Here is a 20,991-nt window from a genome sequence, read left to right on the forward strand (position 1 = left end):
CAGATGAAGCACTGAGGTGATGATGCCACCATGTGATCCACCTATCACATTTACCATTAATGCGGATGCTCTGACACATTCCAGGTTAAAGGAGAGAAACAGCAGCCATCCAGCCAAAGAAGGACTCACCTGTTCGAGGCTCCTTTGTGTGGTCAATTGTCTCTGGAAGCCCCTCCTGCTGCAAGGTGCACTGCAGCAGGTCATAGTAGTAAGCTGTCCAGGCCCGGGCCTGTGCATCCTCAGGGCTGATCTTGCAGTCCAGAGGCACATCCCGGCGCCAGGCACAGCGCAAGGGGCTCAGGGGTGGTAGAAACCCCTGCTCTGCCCAATCCAGTTCCTTGGGAGTTGGAGGTGGCTCTGTGTGGATCTGGTCCAGAGACAGCTACAGAAAGAGAAAGACAAAGAATTGGGAAATAGGCCTGGAAAAGGAGAAGGAACTTAGCCACAGCACAGATCCCACCAGAGAAACGGGGAGAAGAACATTCCTGCCAGTAGCCAGTGGAGAACATTGGTCTTTTCCCAGGCCTTTGGCTAGTTAAATTATATATGGCAGTGATGGCCAAACTTGGCCCTCCAGCTGTTTTGGGACTATAATTCCCATCATCCCTGACCACTGGTCCTGTTAGCTAGGGATGATGGGAGTTGTAGTCTCAAAACAGCTGGAGGGCCAAGTTTGGCCATCACTGATCTATGATCTTTTAAACTGTGGGGGGTTATTGTTTCTATCTGCTATTATGTTACATTATATTGAGAGAGAGAGAGAGAGAGAGAGAGAGAGGAGAGAGAGAGAGAGAGAGAGAGAGAGAGAGAGAGAAAACTGCCCTATGATCCACAGATGAAGGGTGGTATAGACATTTTAACAACAACAGTGCTCAAGGGTCTGTTGCTGCAATGTGGCACTGGCCGGCTGAGTAGCTTATCCTCAGTGTCATGGAGGACTAAAGAGGCTGGGAACCCATGGGAGAACTGAAGAATTTTCACATAGAAAGGCAAGATGGTACTAGCCAAGTTCTGGTGTTGCCCAGACTACATCTAACAGGTTTTTTTTCCTTCATGTTGTTTAACCGCTACAAAAATAAACATGTCTCAATGAGAGACAAAAAAAGGAGGCTATTTTGGCCAGAACAGAGGGAGTTGAACAAAAATGGGTCTTACGAACAAGTACCTGGAAACAAAACCAAAAACACCCCCAGCAGAGTAGACAAGAAAAAGGCCTACTGAACCAATGTGTTTTGTACTCTACTGTTTCATCCTCAGGGAGTTACAGAACAGTAATTCAGATATGCTGCATTTTCGAATTACTGTTGTTTTGAGTTTCCTCAAAGAGGGGCCATAGGGTCCAAATGGGAGCTATATAAGGTGCGAGGAGAAGAAAGCCAAAGAAGGCTAGACTCACCATCATTCCAGGTGAAGATGCTGCAAGGAAAGAAGAAAAAAGAGATATGTGAATATATTTTTGTACTGCTTGTGACCCAGGGCTATCCCACCTCCAAAGGGGGTTTATGAATGGTGAAATGACACACTTTATTGTGCTTGGCTGTGAAGGTGGAAGGGCCAGGGAAACGCTACAATGGAACTACAGTGCCTGATTTGCTGCCCTCACTACACCCATGAGCAAGAGGATATCTGGCTTTTAACTTGCCATCTTGAAATCAATCATGCTTCTTTAGTCCATACTGAAAAGAGAACATTAGATTACTTAAGAACTGACAATCTGTTACATGATTTTTCAATGCCCATTTTTGTCTTGCGTGTGCACATATCAAAGAACAAAGGCTGTAAGTTTTAAGCAAGGCAACCCCATGTATGCTTCCCACTGCATTCAACAGGGTTTACTCCCTAGTAAGTGTGTTGAGGATTGCAGCTGACCAGCACTGACAGCAATCAAACAGTGCTGTGCTCATCCCTATTCCACAATGAAGGTTGGCACAGAGAGGACAGTTAGAAAACACTTGCAGCTGGTATGTGCCTGGGGCTCTGTGCTGGGCTTTTGGGTGTGTTTTGGTGCCAGGCAAGTGCCCTGCTCTGTGTATACAGGCCAGGCTGTTTTCTGAGCAGTGCCCTGGGGATCAGTGAGCTGTGAAATTCCCAGTTATTCAAGAAGATTAAGGGGGCATGGGATGAGGTTAGGATTAAACTAACATGCTCACCCACCCTTCCTCCTCGGTCTACTACTGCTGGCTCAGAAGGTTCATGCAAGGCCTCCATTTTATCTGGTCTGTCAGTGGCTTTCCTGTCCCACTAGATAACAACTGCCCCAGTCCCCAAGAGAAGGCTGCCCAGCTGCCAGAAAGGACAACGGGGGGGGGGTGTAAACATGGCAGGTTTACTGCAAGTACTTGGCAATCGTTTTTAATTACTTATATGCAATTTAACACACATTTTACTTAGCAAACAAAAATAAATTATATTAATTTAACCAAAATATATTTTAAATTCCCATGTCATGGTACAATTTTTTAGCACCCCTCATTTTTTGGAATTTGAAAAATTCAGTGTGCCTTATTGCCTACCCATCTCTACATACCGTATTTTCCCGTGTATTAGGTGATGTTTTTTGACTCAGAAATTGTGTCCAAAAACGGGGGTCATCCAATACACAGATAGTGGCATGGGTGGGAGAAGAGGCGTGCCCGGCAGCCAGCGGGAGCACAACTTCCCCTGATGCTGCTGCGTGCAGGGAACGATTTAGGGCGTGTTTCCTGCCCACAGTTGCGTGGGGGGAGAAGCTCAACAACTTTGGGCCATCTCCCCTCATTTTCTTAAAATTGAGCCCCCCAAAACCAGGGGGGGGTATCTTATACATGAGGGCGTCTTATAGACGGAAAAGTACGGTACTTGGGCACAAATGCTCTGCCAATGAAGTATGCAAATGAAAGTTAACTTGATGCGAGTTTCTCCATTTCCCTAATGTATATCAGCAGCAGCAGCAGCAATACATTATTACAGAAAAGCAAGCTTCATCTTGGCCTCTAGCCCTCCATGATGCTTTCCTGCATCATGGTGCCAAGGTCACCTAGTGCTTTCCGTGCAACAAACACAGTTGTCACCTTTATATGCTTGCTGGTAACTGGCAGTAGCACTAACCCAGAACTTCAATAGATTACAAGGCTCCTGTGCCTTTAATAATTTTGAAGACAAGGGTGTTTGAGCAGCTGCAGCTTCTCCCTCTCCAGGACTGCCTTTGCACAGAAGCCTAACCTGTCTCACAAAGGCATTGTGTAGCTACACGTTGTTTGTTTAAGGAACATATATCCCCCTTTAGCTTCAAAAAGAAATCAACGTGGCTAACAATAAGAAAACAATAAGCACAAAAATACATAGATAGGTAGATAGAGATATATAGATACAGATACAGCCATTTTGTTTTTTAATCGTATTTTTATTGTCTATTTGATTTCTTATATTGCATTTTATTGTATTACAATTTGAATTCTATAGCACCCTTAGAATGTGTAGGAATAAGCAATATATAAGCGTCATAGAAATCTTCAAATGGTCCATGAGGGGAAAGGTACCACTGGCTAAGTCATTCTGGTGCAGAGTAACTTTCTCCCCTGATTCGTAGGAAGGATGTGTTGATAGCAACCAATACTGCTATGGGCGAAGCAACAAGACAAATATATTTAAGGCAGGATTCCTGCATTTGTTTCCTGGCTCTCAGAGGTTCTAGATAAGCTCCTCTGACACACCCATTTGAGGCAACATCACCATTCAAACAAAACCCAGCTACTACCGTATTTTTCGCCCTATAGGACGCACTTTTCCCCCTCCAAAAATGAAGGGGAAATGTATGTGCGTCCTATGGGGCGAATGCAGGCTTTCGCTGAAGCCTGGAATGCGAGAGGGGTCGGTGCACACCGACCCGTCTCGCTCTCCAGGCTTCAGGACAGCCCCACCGCCAGCCCCACAAGCTCGGGGGACAGCGGGGAGGTGGAACGCCGCCATCCCGCTGTCCCCCAACCTGGTTTGGAGGCTGGCGGCGGGCTTCACCCTTCCCCAACCGCGCAACCTCCCAGCTTCTGCATCGCTCTGGGACACGTTCTGGGGGTCTCCCAGAGCTGCCTGTTCTGGGGGCTGGGGTCGGCCCCCAGGGGGGGGGAATAAATTTTTTTCCTTTATTCCCCCCCCCCAAAAAAAATCTAGGTGCGTCCTATGGGTCGGTGCATCCTATAGGGCGAAAAATACGGTATATACAATTTGAGCTTCATCTTGAAATGATCTGATGAAGCCACTTTCTTGGATATTAGTTCCAATTTTTTTCTAAACACTAAAGTCTCCAGAAGCTATTTGAATTCACTATTCCCAAGCAATGATTCAAATATAAAATAATAGCATGTCATTTAACAACAACAACAACAAAGTTTGTACAGCTTGTCTACTTCTCATTAGTTTATCCCTGGGGTCTCCAATGTGGTGTCCTTAACCCTCCCGTTTTATTTGTATTTTGGGGAGGCAGTTTTACCTGTTTGGAGGGAGGTGGGGTCTGAGCATCACCTGTGGCACCCACAGCAGTTACTGCAATTTCCAAATATGTCTTCAGGTCCCAAGAGACTAAGAACCCTTGATTTAAATAACTACTGAAACAACCATTAATGATTGAGATAACCAGTCCCTAACAGATGGGCTTGCTGTGATCAAGGGGTTTTAACAGCTAGACTTTCCCATTCTTTGCCACATTCTGTATATGAATATTCTTATTAGGCACATGGAGACTACTTATCCCCATTCCCTTAGCAGGTAACATGAGAGCCACTGAAGGTGTGAGCTGAAACAGCATGCAGGGGGGAAAGTACTTCCTGGCTCTCAGCCCACTGCACTTTCCCCTAGTCTGTAAGGCATCACTTTCCCTCTTCACCCCGTCTATTCTTGGATGCTACTCCCATACATCCAGATATGTTAAAGAAGTACCTGGGAAACAGACAGAATCTGGAAGAATATTAACAAACATGTAGGGTTACTTCCACCAATAAAAACATCAACTGTAGCTCCAAGGTTTCTTATAAGCCAGAGGCAATCCTATCTCTGCAATGATGAATCCCACACAACCATAAAGGTATTGGCTGCAGTCCTGCTCACAGGATACTTGAATTCCAACAGCATCAGTGAAATTGTGCTGGTTGGGAATGATGGGAATTGTAGTCCAGAACATCTGGAGCACCCCAGGTTAGGGATGCCTGGTGTGCCGTACTGCTGCCACACCCTTCCACAGATTGGCAACATGACACTATACACTGTTTTACAGCAGGGCTGGTACCCTGGAATTTAATGAACAAAATTACCACTGATCTGACGGTAGACGATTCCTTTCATGTGCTCACCATCAAATCTGTGGATATGGAATTCTCCCAAGTGACAGTATAATCATAGCTTTAAAATGGACATGTTCAAAACCTATAGACAATCTAGACAGGAACACAGCAAGATGCCTTATACTGCTATGACATTTGGTCTGCTGAGCTTAGTAATGGCAACAATCACCAGCAACGAGAAGAGCAGTAGCACCCCAATACAGTCTCTACAGCAGCAAGTCTTTTAAATCCTAAATCCCTGAGTCTTCACTTGCTGTGAGTCCCACTGATGAATCAGGGATCAATTTTTAATCTGTGATTAAAGCTTTAGTTGATTAATCTCACCAATTAATCAATTAAGGCTTGAAGCTCTACCTACTTAGTGCTCTAAATTTGGCAAAATCTTGCTTCCAAGTCTAGCTAGGGTAGAAAGGATTACTTGAGTCTTCAATAATTCAATTAATTAATTCATTAGTAAATCCATTAATAAGTTTTTGTTAAAAAAATTTGGGGCCCATTAGTAAGATTTTAATCTAAATTGAACTGTGTGAAATGGGTACTTGGTGGCAAAAGCACAGCTGTAATCCATGTACACACACACATATTGAACTTAATCTACAAAGGAAGAAGTAATTCTGCCTGTATGATTTTTTGTCAAGAGAACCTGTTATCTACTACAAAGAATAACAGTTTGAATTGGCTGCTAAATAATCACTGAAAGCCCAAAGGTTAATTATCAGTTCACTAGGTGAGGCAAGGGACGCGGGTGGCGCTGTGGGTTAAACCACAGAGCCTAGGACTTGCCGATCAGAAAGTCGGCGATTCGAATCCCCGCAACGGGGTGAGCTCCCATTGCTTGGTCCCTGCTCCTGCCAACCTAGCAGTTCAAAAGCACGTCAAAGTGCAAGTAGATAAATAGGTACTGCTCCGGCGGGAAGGTAAACGGCGTTTCCGTGCGCTGCTCTGGTTTGCCAGAAGCGGCTTAGTCATGCTGGCCACATGACCCGGAAGCTGTACGCCGGCTCCCTCGGCCAATAAAGTGAGATGAGCGCCGCAAATCCAGAGTTGTCCACGACTGGACCTAATAGTCAGGGGTCCCTTTACCTTTTTTAGGTGAGGCAAGGGAGCATGCAGTCAGGCTTCATTTGTTTTAAGGGATAGATCCCTTTCTTTAGGGAAAATGTCACCTGCATTTCTGCCAGGACTGCGCAGCTGCTTTGCTGCTGCATAACTTACCAAGAGAGGCGATTTGCAGTTTACACATTACCTGGCAGACGTTTGGTGTTGACTCCAATTTATTTCCCACTGAAAGTTCTTGCAGTAGCACAAACATCCCTGTGTTAAAATGGGTGGTGCAGGTTATTTTAGGGCTGTGCCATCACATGCTTCCCTTCAAAGAGAAATGGCTGAACGGTGGAGTGTGGCTCTGCCCACCCCTTCCTGTCACTTTGGGATTGCCCAGTTCTTTATTACATCCAGGCGGAAGAGTCACGTCTCCTCTTCCAAGACACATCAGTGTCACCTCACAGCAGAAGTGGACAGATCCAGCAGCAGTTAACAGCCCACCTCTCAACTTTCCCAGAAGTGTGAAGCACTCCTTCCTGAAGTGCATGGCCATCCTATGATTGGCTGGGCTTAGCAACCTGTCACTCAAAGCCACCTTGGCATAAAAGACCATAAATGCATGGTCCATGTGATCTGTTTCCCCTCTTGCCACCAATAACAAACCATTGTTCTGTTAGCTTTGCCTGGTGTAGAGTTAGACCAACATCCTGGTGCCACTCAAGAGCTGGCTGTCCCCTGCCCCCCACATTGATTAAACCTTCTCGGTTAGGCTATTAGTTCTTAAAGTACCTGGAATATCTGAAGAGGAGATGGGCTGAGGTGGCCAAGCAGGAGAGCTGGAATTCAGCTGATTGTTCCTTTACTCCTGAATAGAGCACCTAGAGGCAGTGAGAATCCCCTTGCCCTAGGTGACATTAAACAGGTGGTGGCAAGCAGAGAGGGAGGGGAGTGAGGAAGGAATGTCACCTGTTACTAGGGGACTACCTTACTGGGTTGATGTAGCAAGTAGTGTGCTGCCCTCCACCATAGTGAGTAGCCATGCCCAATACAGCAGCCTAGGTGAGCAAGCACCTGCTCACGGCAGGAAATGGTATTTAGGATTTATGCAGAAATGGTATTTAGGATTTATGCACTCTCCCTGTATGAGACATAGAGTGTGATAAATCATCGACTGTCATCTACTATTTTCCTGCCAGGCATATTAAACTGGATGGGTTGCAAATGATCTTGGCAGCAAGGCTGACAGTCTTTTTACTGGCCCCACAAAGCTTTTGACATTAGCAGGTGATCATGATGAGATCTCCAGGTCTTAAAAATTTATTTCCCCCTGTTGCTCAACCTGCTGCGAAGAGCAGATGAGGCCAGCTTTCCTTGTCCGTTGGCATCTCTGAGTTTGGGTGACAAACCACACATATTGACTCACTTTACCAAAGGCAAAGTGTGCTTTTAGTCCCGAACTGCCCTAAGCCTACTTTATCGAGCTAAGTAAAGTTTAAATGACCACCAGGAGGCTGAATGGTTTCCCCAAACATCTGGGGATGTGTTTGCATCTCTCCTTAAAATGGAAAACATTCATATCAGAAGTTTTAGCTTGCCGTTTCATTGTTATGAAAACCTAATTCATAAATTGTTGTTTGGGAAACTGGCGTTGAGTAATGTGCTGATGCAACTTGGTGGTTGGTGGCATGTATGTCACATCTGCAGTGCGGCTGGAAACAAAGGTTCACTTCAAATCAAATGAATCCCAAGTAAAAACTGGATAAACAAACCGAGGTTAACACCTGACTCCACAAAGCAGCTTCCTATGCTTATGCAGCTTGAGCCTGTTCCATCAGGGGTGGGCAACCCTTTTTGTCTCCTTTCCAGGGCTGCATTCCCTCAGTGTGATCTGACAAGGGTCACATAATGGCAGTAGGCATAATGGGTAGGGTCACTCCTTTTTTTCCCTCTCTCTCTGTCACCTGCTTTCCCACTCCTTACCACTAGGGTTGTGTACACACTGTATCTGTAAGCACATTTAGAATACCTTACTTCCCTCAAATAATTCTGGGTAAGGAGGTTCACTCCTCACAGAGGTACAATTCCCAGCAACCCGTAACAAACTACAGTTCCCAGAATCCTTTGAGGAAAGGAATGTGCTTCAAAAGTGCTTTAAAGGTATAGTGCGTATATATTTGCATCTCCCCCCGCACCGTGCCATGTTTAGGAGGTTTATTTATGACATTTCTATTCCATCTTTCCTTCTTTAAGCTCAAGATGGAGTACTTGGTTCCCCCCCACACACATATTTTAGCCTAAGAAACTGTGACTGCCCCAAAGCTGTCCACTGAGACGGATTTGAACCTGGGTCTCTCCCCAATCCTAAACTGACACTCTTAACTACTATGTATCTGCTCATCTCTAGTTCATGAAAGCATATGCCACAATAGATTGATTAGTCTTTAAGGCACCACAGTGTTCTTTGTTGATTTTGCTCCAACAGACTAACCCAACTTCCCCTCTGGAAATTGTCTGAATGAAAAAGGAGACCATTTTTTTTTATGACTTCCAAAAAGCTACACTACCTGGAGGTGCCTCTTACTTGCCACAGACAAGGGGTAAGTCGCTGCTCCCAACCACTGGCTTATCAGCAGCTTTCTCAATTGTTTGGCTCCTATCTAAAGTGAAAGCAGGGAATGATCTGCGATCATTCAACAACTTTGTGTAAAGTGTTGGCTGCAGCTATCATGTGATGAGTCCGAGTACTTGTCCGAAGAAAAATAACTTTGGATTTCAATTTTTTGAAAGACCATTCTTTATTTCAGCTCCACTTGCAAAATCATTTGCTCTTCAAGCCTGCATCTAGGACTTGGAATGGCGTTGGATTGAGTGTCTATTATCTGATTGCCATCAACTATTTCATGAAGTCAAGAATGCCACTATGCAGAGGGCACCTTATTCTTTTTTAAAATTTCATTAGGGTGTCGTTTCTTAGCAAGAGTGAAGGGTATGTTGCCTTTGATCATGCAGAAGTTCCTGGGGCCAAACCCAGGGCCACGGTCAGGTGTGGGAGCCCCTTGCCAATCCCTGGAGCTTTACAGCCCAGCTCCTCTGCTGTGCTGCTGCCTGTTCACTTGCCCTCTCCAGGCAAGCAGTGAGAACATGCTTTGTCTTCCCTCTCCATGTGATGGTGTGCACTAGGACCCAGAGGGAGACGCAAACTAATGGGTGCCAGCAATAATAGAGAGGAGGTGCATTGAGGGGGACCCACTGAAAGGACCATGCCTAACCCCCCCCCCCCAAATAAAACCCCTGGAAGCAGTACAGTACCATGTTGGACAAGCCTTGCAGCATAGCCAAGCTCCTCCCGTTGGCCACTAGCTAGAACTGCAAGCATCTCCAAATATTAGCAACAGTTGCTACCTAGGACGGTCCATGACTCCATCTTGCTTGCCTTAAGAATCAGAGTTGATGCTTGAAGAACTGGTCTGCTGCCTACTTAGCACAGCTTCCTTTAGAAACTGACTTTTGACAGCATTTTCTTTTATAGTTACTTCTACTTTATTTCTGTTTTACTTTTGTTTAAGGTATAGCTGCAGGCTGACTGAGGTACCAGGATTACCACCAAAGGGAATGTGAATAATTCACTATTATAGGACCCTTTGCTACCGTTCTTAAAATTTATAGCAATATGTTATAACTGGTTTTTTATGTTATTGTCATTGTTTCACAGTAACAGGAAATTAGTTGTTCATTAGTTGTTCTAATGAAGTTAGTGCTTTAAATATACTTTACCATTCCTTGAAAATATTTGACGGGGGTCAACTGACTAAAACCCTTTTTGGGAGTGTCATCCCAATATTACCTTTCCAGGATGCAAAAGTGCCACCACCCAAAGTTTAATATATTTTCTCACCTGAGATTACATATTCCTTTGGGTGTGGTAACCCAAGATAATATCAGAAGGGTCTCCATGGTGAGAGAACTTGAGATGAAATGGGCACCAATGCTGGGGACCCTCAAAGCAAAATTCATTTAACTATGAACCCTGAAATTTGAGTGTGAAGTGGACAGTGTTGGATTTCTGCGTGTTAACCACAAACTCCGGATTGATGTATCAATTTCTCAGTTTGGGGGGCCCTACAAAACACAGAGTTTGCCTTACAAAACCATATAAAAGGTCTGGAGGGGACCCCAATTTTAGGGTTCACAGATGTTGAAGCCCTCAAATCACAGTAGTGGCATTGTGTTCATCTAATAAAGGAACTTGTATAGTGTGATTTTTTAGGGGGGGGGGTTTTTTACTCGTTGTTTTTTAGTTGTTTATAGTCATGTCCGACTCTTCGTGACCCCACGGACCAGAGCATGCCAGGCTCTGTGTAGCGATCAGCAACTTGCCCTGAGACCGTGTGGTGAAGAGAAGGATATAAAGCCCCTAAATAAACAAACTTCTATCACTTCCTGAATGCTGTTAACAAGTCCATCAGAGACCACGTTCATGGAAGACAATCTTACTCGGCTAGGAGTGATCACCAAAGAAGAAAGACAGAGATCCCTATTGTGTTAAGTTTATTCCACATGGGATACTTTACAGCCAATGGTTTACATATAAACAGTGGAATGGCTTCCCCACAGTTGGCAACTGCAAGGTAATATAATTAATCAATCATTACCTGCAGACCCAACAGCTTCACTGAGGAGAGACACCCATGGAGCGCTCCTGTTCTTTAGGACTTTTATGCAGGGGCTGCATCTAGGGACATAAGGTGCTGCCTTTTACCAAGTCAGACTTTGGGTTTGTCTAGCTCAGAACTGTCTACACTGACCCACAGCAACTCTGCATCTTTCAGGGTTTCTCCCTGATCTACCTGGAGAAGCCAGGGATTTAACCTGGGACTTTGGCATGCAAAGCAGCAGCTCTCTCCACCCACTGCGCTTTCCCAGCCTTCTCTCCAAGCTCACTGCTGCCTTAATTTCTTGTGCCACGCTGCCCCCAGCACCCACTGCCACAAGCCTGGAGTCTCACAGATAAGAGCCCGCTTGGCAGATCTTCAACTCACCAGCTGGAAGGGTGAAGATGTCTCATAACTATTTGATCTGGTTGGGGAAAATTAGGCCACAGGCATGGGGAAAACGGTAAACAGAAATACCTGTACATTGTCAAATTCACTGAGGAAGAATTACAGCAAGGGCACATCTTTCATGGAGCTTGGGCTGTGGCATGGATCAAATGGCTCATATGCAGGGCTTCTGGTCCCCTACCCTAAGTCCACTTAGCCACATGGTGGAGGACGACTGTGGGGCCCTTGTACATGGCACAAAGTCTGCACATCTGGCTTCCTATTACTGGTAAGGGGGAAGAATTCCAGGGTTGTTTCAAATTTCTCTCTGTGTGTATAATATGTGTGTATTTGTGTTAAATTATCTCTCTCTGTGTGTATCTCACTTAATGCCAAAAGAAGCTTTCCAAGACTCCCATGGGGAATGCAGAAAGTTGCCTGCCATCTATGTTCTCAGCATAAGCCCTTGGCACTTCCCGGCACCACCTTCCTTTTGTTAGCACACACCAAGGAGGAAGAGGGAGGGCTTTGAATGGATACCTCCCCCCCCCCCATTTCAGCTCCTGCTTATGTGCAGGAGAAATAGTGCGTCCAGTCTGCAAGGGGAGGTGAGAACAGGCGTGGGGCGGTGTGGGGGGGAGTTACTCCAGACCGTTTTAATCGAGCAAAAAGAGAAAAAAATTCAGGCGACGATTTCGCGTGCCGATATTCCTACACCAGTGTAAGCATCAAGATGCCCGCAGGCTCCCTTGAAGCCAGTGCCCAGTTGCATCAGCTGGGGGTCCTAGCCTTGCCCAACCTTTTTTGTCCATAGGAACTTGATGCTTTTATTCCCCAGCCAATTCTAAAAAAGAAAAGGAAAGGGGGGGAGACGCCCAGGAGCAGGGCGATTGGCGGAGACGGCCCGTGTGGGCGGGACTTCGGGTCAAGCAGGGACCCCGCCAGGCGCTCGAGAAGCCCCTTTCCCTGCCCCCCACCGCCAGGCAGAAGAGCAGCAGCCTTACTGCACGTCCCTCAGCTTTGTGCTTCCCGCAACCCGCCTCCCGTCTCCCTCCGCGACCTGCAGGGCGATCCGCGCGCTTCTCGCAGCAGCAGGCATAATAAAAACAGGTTGCACCAATTCCAGGTGGCCCATTGTAACCGAGGGGAGACTTACATGAGAAGTAAATAGCATGACTACCGCTCCGTCCGTCCTGCTCACCAGGCGCACCGCAGTTCTTCAAGCGAGCCGCGCGCACACACACGCGCACACACACACACACACGTGGTCCCGGCCGACCCCCTTTCTTCCCTGTCCTCTCCAGCAACAGGCTGCGCTCGCGCGACCCCCGGGCGCCAGCGCCGCCCCCTCCCCCAACCCCCCGATCCGGGCCTCACTCCGGGCGGGAAAGGCGCCCGAGACCCACCCGGGGCTGGGAGAGAAACCCAACGTGCACCCCCGCCGCCCCCCCCCCGGTTACCTTGTTGCAGCGCAGCGGCAAGCGCAGCTCTCGTGCGGATCTGCGGGCGATGCTGAGGCCGGGCGAGCGGCGCGATCCAGCGCAATCCGATGGCGAGGGGCGGGGTGGAAGGAGCCGGGGAATGTCCAGGGATTAACTCCGGCGGGTTTTATATAGAAACGGAGCGGGCATGCCCAGTAAGGCGAGGCAGCTTATCGAGCATCGGGGCAAGGCGGGCAGGCACTCGCCAGCGCCGGAGACACCCACAGCCATTGACCGAAGCAGATAGGCGCTCTCGAGGGCTGGGAGCGAGTGAGCGCCGGGGTGGGTGTGCGCGGGAGCGTAATGGGCGCGAGGGGGCTGGCAGCGCCTCGCAGAGGTGGCGGAGGAGTGCTATGCAAAGCGGAGGTGGGAGGGGTTCCACCCGGGGGAGGGGAGGGGGGGGGTCCGGAGCCGAGGAATTTCTTGTTGAAAGAGCCATCCGCTCCCATGACGTGCGGCAGATACACGCGGGGCTGTTGCTAACCATTTTGTAGCCCTCCTCTAACGAACGCCAAGTGCTTTCTTGGTGAGGAGCCCGTTCACTCTCGCTGGGTTAAGCAAACCTTATTATGCCCATTTTACAGATGGGCAACCGAAGTGGCTTTCCTAAAGGTTGGGGTGTGGGGGGCGCTGCTCCCAGAACTATGTGAGGCACACGTTTTTATTATTTATTCCTTTATAACCTTTGTGCTCCCTTCCTCCAAGGAGGGTGTTAGCCGCACAACAATGGATGGAGGGAGCGGCTTAGCAACTTACTCATGGTTGACCCAGGAGATTAGAAACCACCACAGTGACATGCATAAGAAAAGGAGGAACAAAAACACCCAAGGTCGCCTGTTCCCCAACCCCTGGTGGGTGGCTAAAAACCAAATTCCAGGCTGGGAGTTCCAGGTTTGCACAGAAATGTTACAGGAAGTTCCTCTTGCATTTCATGACCTTTTTGGCTTCACAGTTTTATCTTTCACCGCCTGGTCCCAGGTGTATACAGCTAGCACATCTTGAACCCGATGTGGCGGGTTCTACTTCACAGGAGTGTCTGCCGCAATAAATCACTTTGTCTTAGATAAATGTGGATTACCCATATATTAGTGAACTGATAATAACTTAAGGGTTTTAAACATTTGGGCATGTGAGCAGATCCAGTTATCACCTAAATGCAGCAAGGAAAAACTGAACTTGGTTGCACTACTGCCATCTTCGCATACATTAGTAAAGCGGAGTGACAATTTCTATGTATGTATATAAGCTACATACAGTGTAGCTGATACACCGTACTTCCCCAAGTACATCCAACTGAATACGGGGTTGTTGTTTGCAACTTTGTTGTGAGTGTAGTTTGAACATCTAGGAATGCTGCCTGGAAGCTGGAAAGATGCTTCATAAATAGCATCATGGATTCCATGGCTACACAGCGTGTCCCTGGAGCATGGGCTGCGATAGGGCCTGAGTGTGCTGCAGCAAATGTGTGTGGAGCACAGGAAGGGCACAGACAAGCTGAGGTGGGGTCACACTGGGACAGTGAGACTTGAGACGCTGCACTACAGCCAGGCTATTGCACTGGAATGCACTACACTGCACTCTATTAGATAAATACCGGTAGTCTGCTGTTTTTGTTAAGAATCCCTGAAAATGAAAAGGTGGACATTTCAAAACATATGCCCATACGATGGTGATGACTGAATTTATTACCCATCCTTCAGTTGCAGGTCCCAGTTACATATTACAACGATTTAAAATTCAAAACTAGTTTGGAGAAACCTGCGTTAGAGAGAAAAAAAGCAGGTATTATTTTTGCTAAGACCAGTCTAGGCTGCTCCATCTTTCTAGTACCTGCATGGTGCTTCAAATTCCCATTCCTGTGGAGTATTCAGAATGCTGGCAAAATTTTATTTCTGCTCATCTTCTGCAGGAGTATGCACGGTGAGCAGCAATGGAAGTATACATATTTTAAGGGTTTGGGGATAAGGTGGCATTTATTTATTGAGTGGGGTTATTAGTTTGTTTTCATTTTTGTTTTATTGTGTATTTTGTATTTTTGTGGTGTGAACTGTCCTGGGATCTTCAAATGAAGGCTGGTATGCAAATTTAATAGATAGTAATGGTAACAGTTAAAACAAATTATAGTCACAGGAAAAGAGTGAGCCCTGAAAGCATATTTCTCATGTGCCAAACGCTAGGCTAAAGAGGTGTACCTTCAGCATTTGGAGGAAGTGTATCTTCCTTGGAGTTGGCTGGGACAAGAGGCTCCATATCGCAATGTCCTGCAGGTCACATACCAAACTCCCCATGGGTGTTCAGCAAGGAAAGCCTCACCATCTCAGTCCTACTTCTCGCCTCCTAGAGGGGAAGCATAAATTGTGGCATTGTGCTCACATTCTTTGTCACTCATCTTCCAACCACCTCCAAAGGCTACCGACTATGGAATCGACCTATCTATCACATGTGGCTGGGGCAATCCAGCCAGATGGGCAGGGTATAAATAATAAAATGATGGTGTTGATGATGATGTGTTCAAATTATCTGCCCATCTTCATGTGAATTGTAGCCAAGGATTAGATGTTAGAGAAGAGGATCGTAAAGGAGTATTTCGCCCCATTGCTTACTCCCAGTTTCTGTCTGTCCAGAGTCTAGGAACATCCCTCACATCATCAGGACTGTGTACTGGTAATGACATTATGACAGACTACTTCCTTTTCTTTCTTTCCTTCTTCCTTCCCTCCTTCCTTCCTTTCTGTTTTCCATTATTTCTTGACACACAGTTTCATATGCAATATAATGCCAAATCTGCAATTATACCATACCCGTGCGTGTGAGCAAATCTGTCTGTTTCAGTTTCTCATTTTTAAATGAATTTCAGTTCTCAACATCTCAACCTCAGTCTGTGATTTTTATAAAAGGTCCTCATGAAAATGCACCAGCTTTTTGTTGCAAATGTGTCCTAATATACACATTTGTGCATGCACTGTTGCACAGTACTGTTGGACAATACACATTTTCGCAAAGTCATTTCCCCTAATGCAATGTATTTTGTCAGTCTATTTTCACTAATATATGCCTGTATATGGGCACTTTATTCTGTAGACATTACTTGGTTGTGGAAGGGCATTGCAAAATTCAGAGAAATGCAAGGATGGCTCCCTTTCAGTCTCCATACTATTTAAGAAAGTGTGAATTAGGTATACAATCCCTACTTGGGAGTAAAACCCACTGGATTCAGTAAGCCTTATTTCTGAGTAGACAGCCATAGGATTAGGCTGCATGTGGCAATGGTCAATATTGTAATCTCTCATATGCAGGCATAATGGGTTAGATTTCTTCAGAAAGAATGGCAACATTTCTGTGCTATAACCTAAACACTTTTAACTGTTACAACATCCGCTACATTCATAAATAACTCAATGAAATGCAATTCTCTAAACGTGCTTGGGATATTCAAACAGCTCTCAGCATCCAGATAAGTCTGCAATTCCCATAATTCTTCAGGAACAGCCTGTATCCTCTTTTTAATGTGTTTGGCATCAAATATAACTGCACAAAACAAGTGGTAGAGAGTATAAGCAATAGCTTTAACCATGGCCATATATGAGAATTTGGGGCTGCTTTTGTTTAGTATAAGCAGATGCCCATATTAAGTACAGGTTAATGAGGGCACTGCTCTGCTCCTGTTTATCTGAAGTCAGTGGTTCCCAACTGGGGGTCCGCATAACCCACCCAGGGGGTCTGAGGCACCATTCACTTAACAAAAGCTACCCTAGAGGCATAAAATTTTTCAAAAGTAGGGGGTCCATGGCTTGGCTTTTGAAAAACAGGTGGTCTAATTGGGCACCACTGATCTAAATGATTATATGACCTCAGATCCACACTTTAGTTTATGATTGGATACCTACCGCATATACTTTTGCAAATTGTTCTGAAGTATTTTTATCTTCTGAAACAACAAAAGCCCATGAAACCATTGGGGGAAAGCCATAACTCAGTGGTAGAGCAGCTGTCTTGCATGAAGAAGGCCCCAAATTCCATGCCTCCAGGTATGGCTGGGGGAGACTTCCACCTGGAACCCTGGAAAGCGACTGCCAGTCATGGCAGACAGTGCTGAACCAGATGGACCAATGATCTGACTCAGGATAAGGGAGCTTCCTGTGTTCCAATATTTGAAAATGATTTTTAGTCTACAGTTGCAATGGTTAGATCCAAACAGATGGATAGCTTCTACCTCCTAAGTATCTTACTAGCTTTCCAGCATTATTCCCTTACTTGGATTTTGTAAAATACTGTGGAATACAAGGCTTAATCATAGCTAAATCCCTTCACTGGATTATGCCACACATACCCAAAAAAAACCTACGTAGAGCATCTAAAATTGCTGTACTCCACCTTTGCCAGAAAAAAAAATCCAAGAAATGCTTAGCTGAAGGTCAAACTTGTCTTCTTACACAAGTAGACCTCATAATAACTTAACTGCTTCACTGGATCAAGGTCTAAGTCTATTTCAGAAGGCTAGCCAAAATCCAAAAAAACTCTGTGATTGGCTGAGCCAGATGGGTGGGGGGAAACCCTGAAGTACTGCACAAGGTCCTACTGCTCCCTCCCCAGTTGTCAGCAGCCCTGTCATAGGCATGGTGACCTCATCAGAGTAACACTTTGGATTGTGGCCTCTGTCACCAATATCAACCAACCAGGTGCGTTTTAGACACTCTCAGGCAGGGCATGAGGGAGGAAGCCTTCCTCTAGGTTTCGTCCCCCAAACCTGGCAACCAGCGGTATGCTTCATTTGAAAAAAATATCCTGCAGAAACAGGTATATGCCATTCTAGGACTCAGATATGGCTTGCAGGATCAGCAGCCTCTCCCAAGGCCTGTACACCAGTAGCCCACTTTTATATACCCAACAATTATTCCAGGACAATAGTGAATAGCTCATTCGGTAGAGCAAGAGACTCTTAATCTCAGAGCCCTGGGTTCAAGCCCCATGTTGGGTACTTGCAGGGGGTTGTCCAGATGGCACCTGGGGATTCTTTCCATCTCCACATTTCTACAAAATCCTTGCTGAATGGGAATTATAGCTGCAAGAGCAAACCACTAATGTCAGGAGTGTATACATGGCAAAGGGACACAAGACAAGCCCAGGTTCAGCAAATCAGCCCTCTTTTGTTCCCAAAAGTTGCCAGCCAGATTAATTTACAGTATTCATCACACCATTATCAGGATGGTATCGCAGTTACCTCGTGCTGTTGAGCACTTCTACTGTAATGTCCATTATTGGCCAGGAGGACTAGAGGTGGGATACTGAGTAGATGGGCCAGTATGGGCAGTTCTCAGAGTTCAAAGGATTACTGTTCAAAAATGACCCTTAATATAACACCCTAGAGATTTTGGCCATGGGAATAAGGCTTAGGGATTTACAAGCTGCATTCTGCCTTTGCACAAAGTTGGATCGTCTCCAGTCCACATTCATCTGCACTTGCTTTGGGGACCCTGCACAACAAAAAGAGTCTGAACATCCAATAATACAGAGATCACAAGAGACTCCTTGTGAGGAAATGGAAATTTTAGGGGCCAGTGTTTTCTCAAGGCAGGAAATAATCCAAATGAAGGCAAACGCATGCATGCAAAACCATGCTACTAAAGACTTCAGCTTCAGCAACGGCCTACTTATGTAAGCCACACGGAGGGGGTCAGACACAGGTAGATTTGGGAAGCCAGCGGGAATTGCTAAGCTGTACCAGGGACTTTCTGCCACGTGGCCTGGGAAAGGAGCTTGCCTGTCCAATGCCAGATTTGCACCCATAATAAAGGAAGTCTGGCCAGAATGAAGAGGAGTTGTACTGCTTTTTTCAGACTGGGTAGGAAAAGATTCTGAATCCCTTAGAAAACAGAAAACGAATGGATGATTTCACTTCATACTTTTGGCCCCAGGAAGGAAAGACAACCCAAATTCCATCTTTGCGTTGAGAAATGGTCAAGTCCTGAGACTTTATACTGTTGGAGAGAAAATACCATTGCTCAGGAAGCAGAGAAGAATGCACAGCGGGACATGATTTCACTGTAGTACCAGTGATCACTCAGTTGAAAAAGCAAGCCCGCTTTAAAGAAGCCATTATGGGGAGAGACCTGAGTTCCAATTCTTGTTCAGCCATGAAGCTCACTGGGTCATCTTTGGCTAATCATCCATCTCACTCTCACCTACAGGCACCATCTTGCACCTATGATTTGGAAGGGGGGGGGAGACATGGTCGGGAGGAGGCCGAGCAGGGAGTCCTGCACAGTGCGGCTTCCTCTCTCATGCTTGGGAGGAGCCAGCCATTGAACCCTGTCGCACTTGGCCCCCTCAACATTGAGGCGGCCGAATACCCCTCCACCCCTAGGAGTTGGCATGCCAGCCTACCACAGAGACTTGTTTATGAGAGCAAAATGGAATCACACACAGGAAGGCCACTCTAACACTCATTAGAGGCAGACAAAATTAGCAGATAAATGATAAGAAATAGTAGCTTACCCAATCAGCTGTGGTTTGAAGGTGAATGCCTTCAAACCTCAGACTTCATGCGCACCTGCCTCTCCCTAGCCTCTGCATTTAGCTGTATAGGGTCGTAACCAAAACTTCCTGTATTTTAGGATCAACAGAGGCAGATTTAAGAGAGCGTGGCTGGCTTGTCCACACTGGGCGCCGAGCTGAGAAGGCACTGCAGCAATGACTTAGAATGGAAGGCAAGAGGCAGGGGCTGCTGTATTTTGGAGTCACAAAGTGTGCCACTGCTATTGGAAAGCCCAATGTCCGCAATTACCATGCATTTAAAGCAGACCCCCCCCCCCCCGAATTCTGGAAACTGTAGTTTGTTAAGGGTGCTGAGAATTATAGCTCTGTGAAAGGTAAACTAGTTCCCAATATTCTCTTGGGTGGGGTGGGTGTGCTTTGAATGTACAGTGGTGTACGCCGCCTCTGTTTGCACAACCCCTTTCCCAAACAGCTCTAATCATTTGCATCACATCGTGGAAGAGTAGAGAGAAAACACTCTGGGACATGGGTAGGCAAACTAAGGCCCAGGGGCCGGATCCGGCCCAATCGCCTTCTAAATCAGCATGTTTTTACATGAGTAGAAGGTGTCCTTTTATTTAGAATGCATCTCTGGGTTATTTGTGGGGCCTGCCTGGTGTTTTTACATGAGTAGAATGTGTCCTTTTATTTAAAATGCACCTCTGGGTTATTTGTGGGGCATAGGAGTTTGTTCTCCCCCCAAAAAAAATATAGCCCGCCCCCCACAAGGTCTGAGGGACAGTGGACCGGCCCCCTGCTGAAAAAGTTTGCTGACCCCTGCTCTGGGAGAATGGAGGCCAGCACTATGCAGAAAGGAAGCATGCCCAGATCTGCCATAAAACTGTCTGCCTGCCTCAGCTGCAACTACATGCCTCTTGTGCCTAAGTAGCAAGTTATTAGGACAATTTTGGGCACATTTTCTTCCTGTACTGAATGATTGCCAGAGGGGTGCAGATTGACAGGTGCAGTATAGGAAATTGCCAGCATCCACACAGATCAGAATGTTGGCAAGATGCGTCCTCCAGGACTCCCTGGTGTGCTGGGAAACCAGGAATTTAAAACTAGGCTGGATATCGGGTGGCGGCCTTGGATGCAGAAAAGAGGAAAAGCACAACGCCTTCCCGTTACAAATCTGGGTGTTCCAGAATCATTAGTGCTGCAAGTGATACTTCTGAGGACCAAACAAGACCCAGTGGTTGAGGGGGGTGTCAATGGGGTTAAGAGATGAAGGGCACAGGGTTCCACTTTCAGATGGATGATATCAGAGGGGCTATGCATCAGTCTCCCTTTGCTCTATTCCTGGCATAAGGGGGTGTGGTGGAGTCTGGCTCTGTAAGCGGTGGAATTCCGTTTCAGGATCCGGCTCAGGAGATTAGACTCTTTTTCTGTCTCCATGTGCAACAACCTTGAACATGCCCTCTGTTCAGTTCTTGTAAATGTAAGGCGAGGATCAGGAAACACTTTATGAGTTAAGATCCTTCGTGTCAAAAGGCTCAGGCATATCTTGCTGCTCCTGATCAAATCTAAACAAATAAATCATTTGCCAAAACAGAGAAATCAAAGACCAAGAATCCATCCTTA

General features: G+C 46.3%; 2 protein-coding genes across 3 annotated transcripts in view; both read right to left on the reverse strand.

Moving 5' to 3' along the window:
* The window catches only part of CARNS1 (carnosine synthase 1), a 31,968-nt gene extending 18,772 nt beyond the window's left edge, over window positions 1-13,196 (reverse strand). Inside the window, exons 1-3 of one of the 2 annotated variants that reach the window (XM_083426912.1) lie at window positions 12,856-13,196; window positions 1,397-1,416; window positions 130-382 (exon numbers count right to left, since the gene is read on the reverse strand). In XM_083426912.1, coding sequence (XP_083283038.1) covers window positions 130-382; window positions 1,397-1,402 — 259 coding nt within the window. In that variant the 5' untranslated portion in view covers window positions 1,403-1,416; window positions 12,856-13,196. The remainder of the gene's footprint in view (window positions 1-129; window positions 383-1,396; window positions 1,417-12,855) is intronic. The other variant, XM_083426913.1, reaches the window with a different exon arrangement.
* The window catches only part of MAX (MYC associated factor X), a 703,696-nt gene that overhangs the window by 231,053 nt on the left and 451,652 nt on the right, over window positions 1-20,991 (reverse strand). The gene's annotated exons all lie outside the window — the stretch shown is intronic.

Source organism: Podarcis tiliguerta (genome assembly GCF_965153285.1).
Source record: "Podarcis tiliguerta genome assembly, chromosome: 1".
Lineage (NCBI taxonomy): Eukaryota > Metazoa > Chordata > Lepidosauria > Squamata > Lacertidae > Podarcis > Podarcis tiliguerta.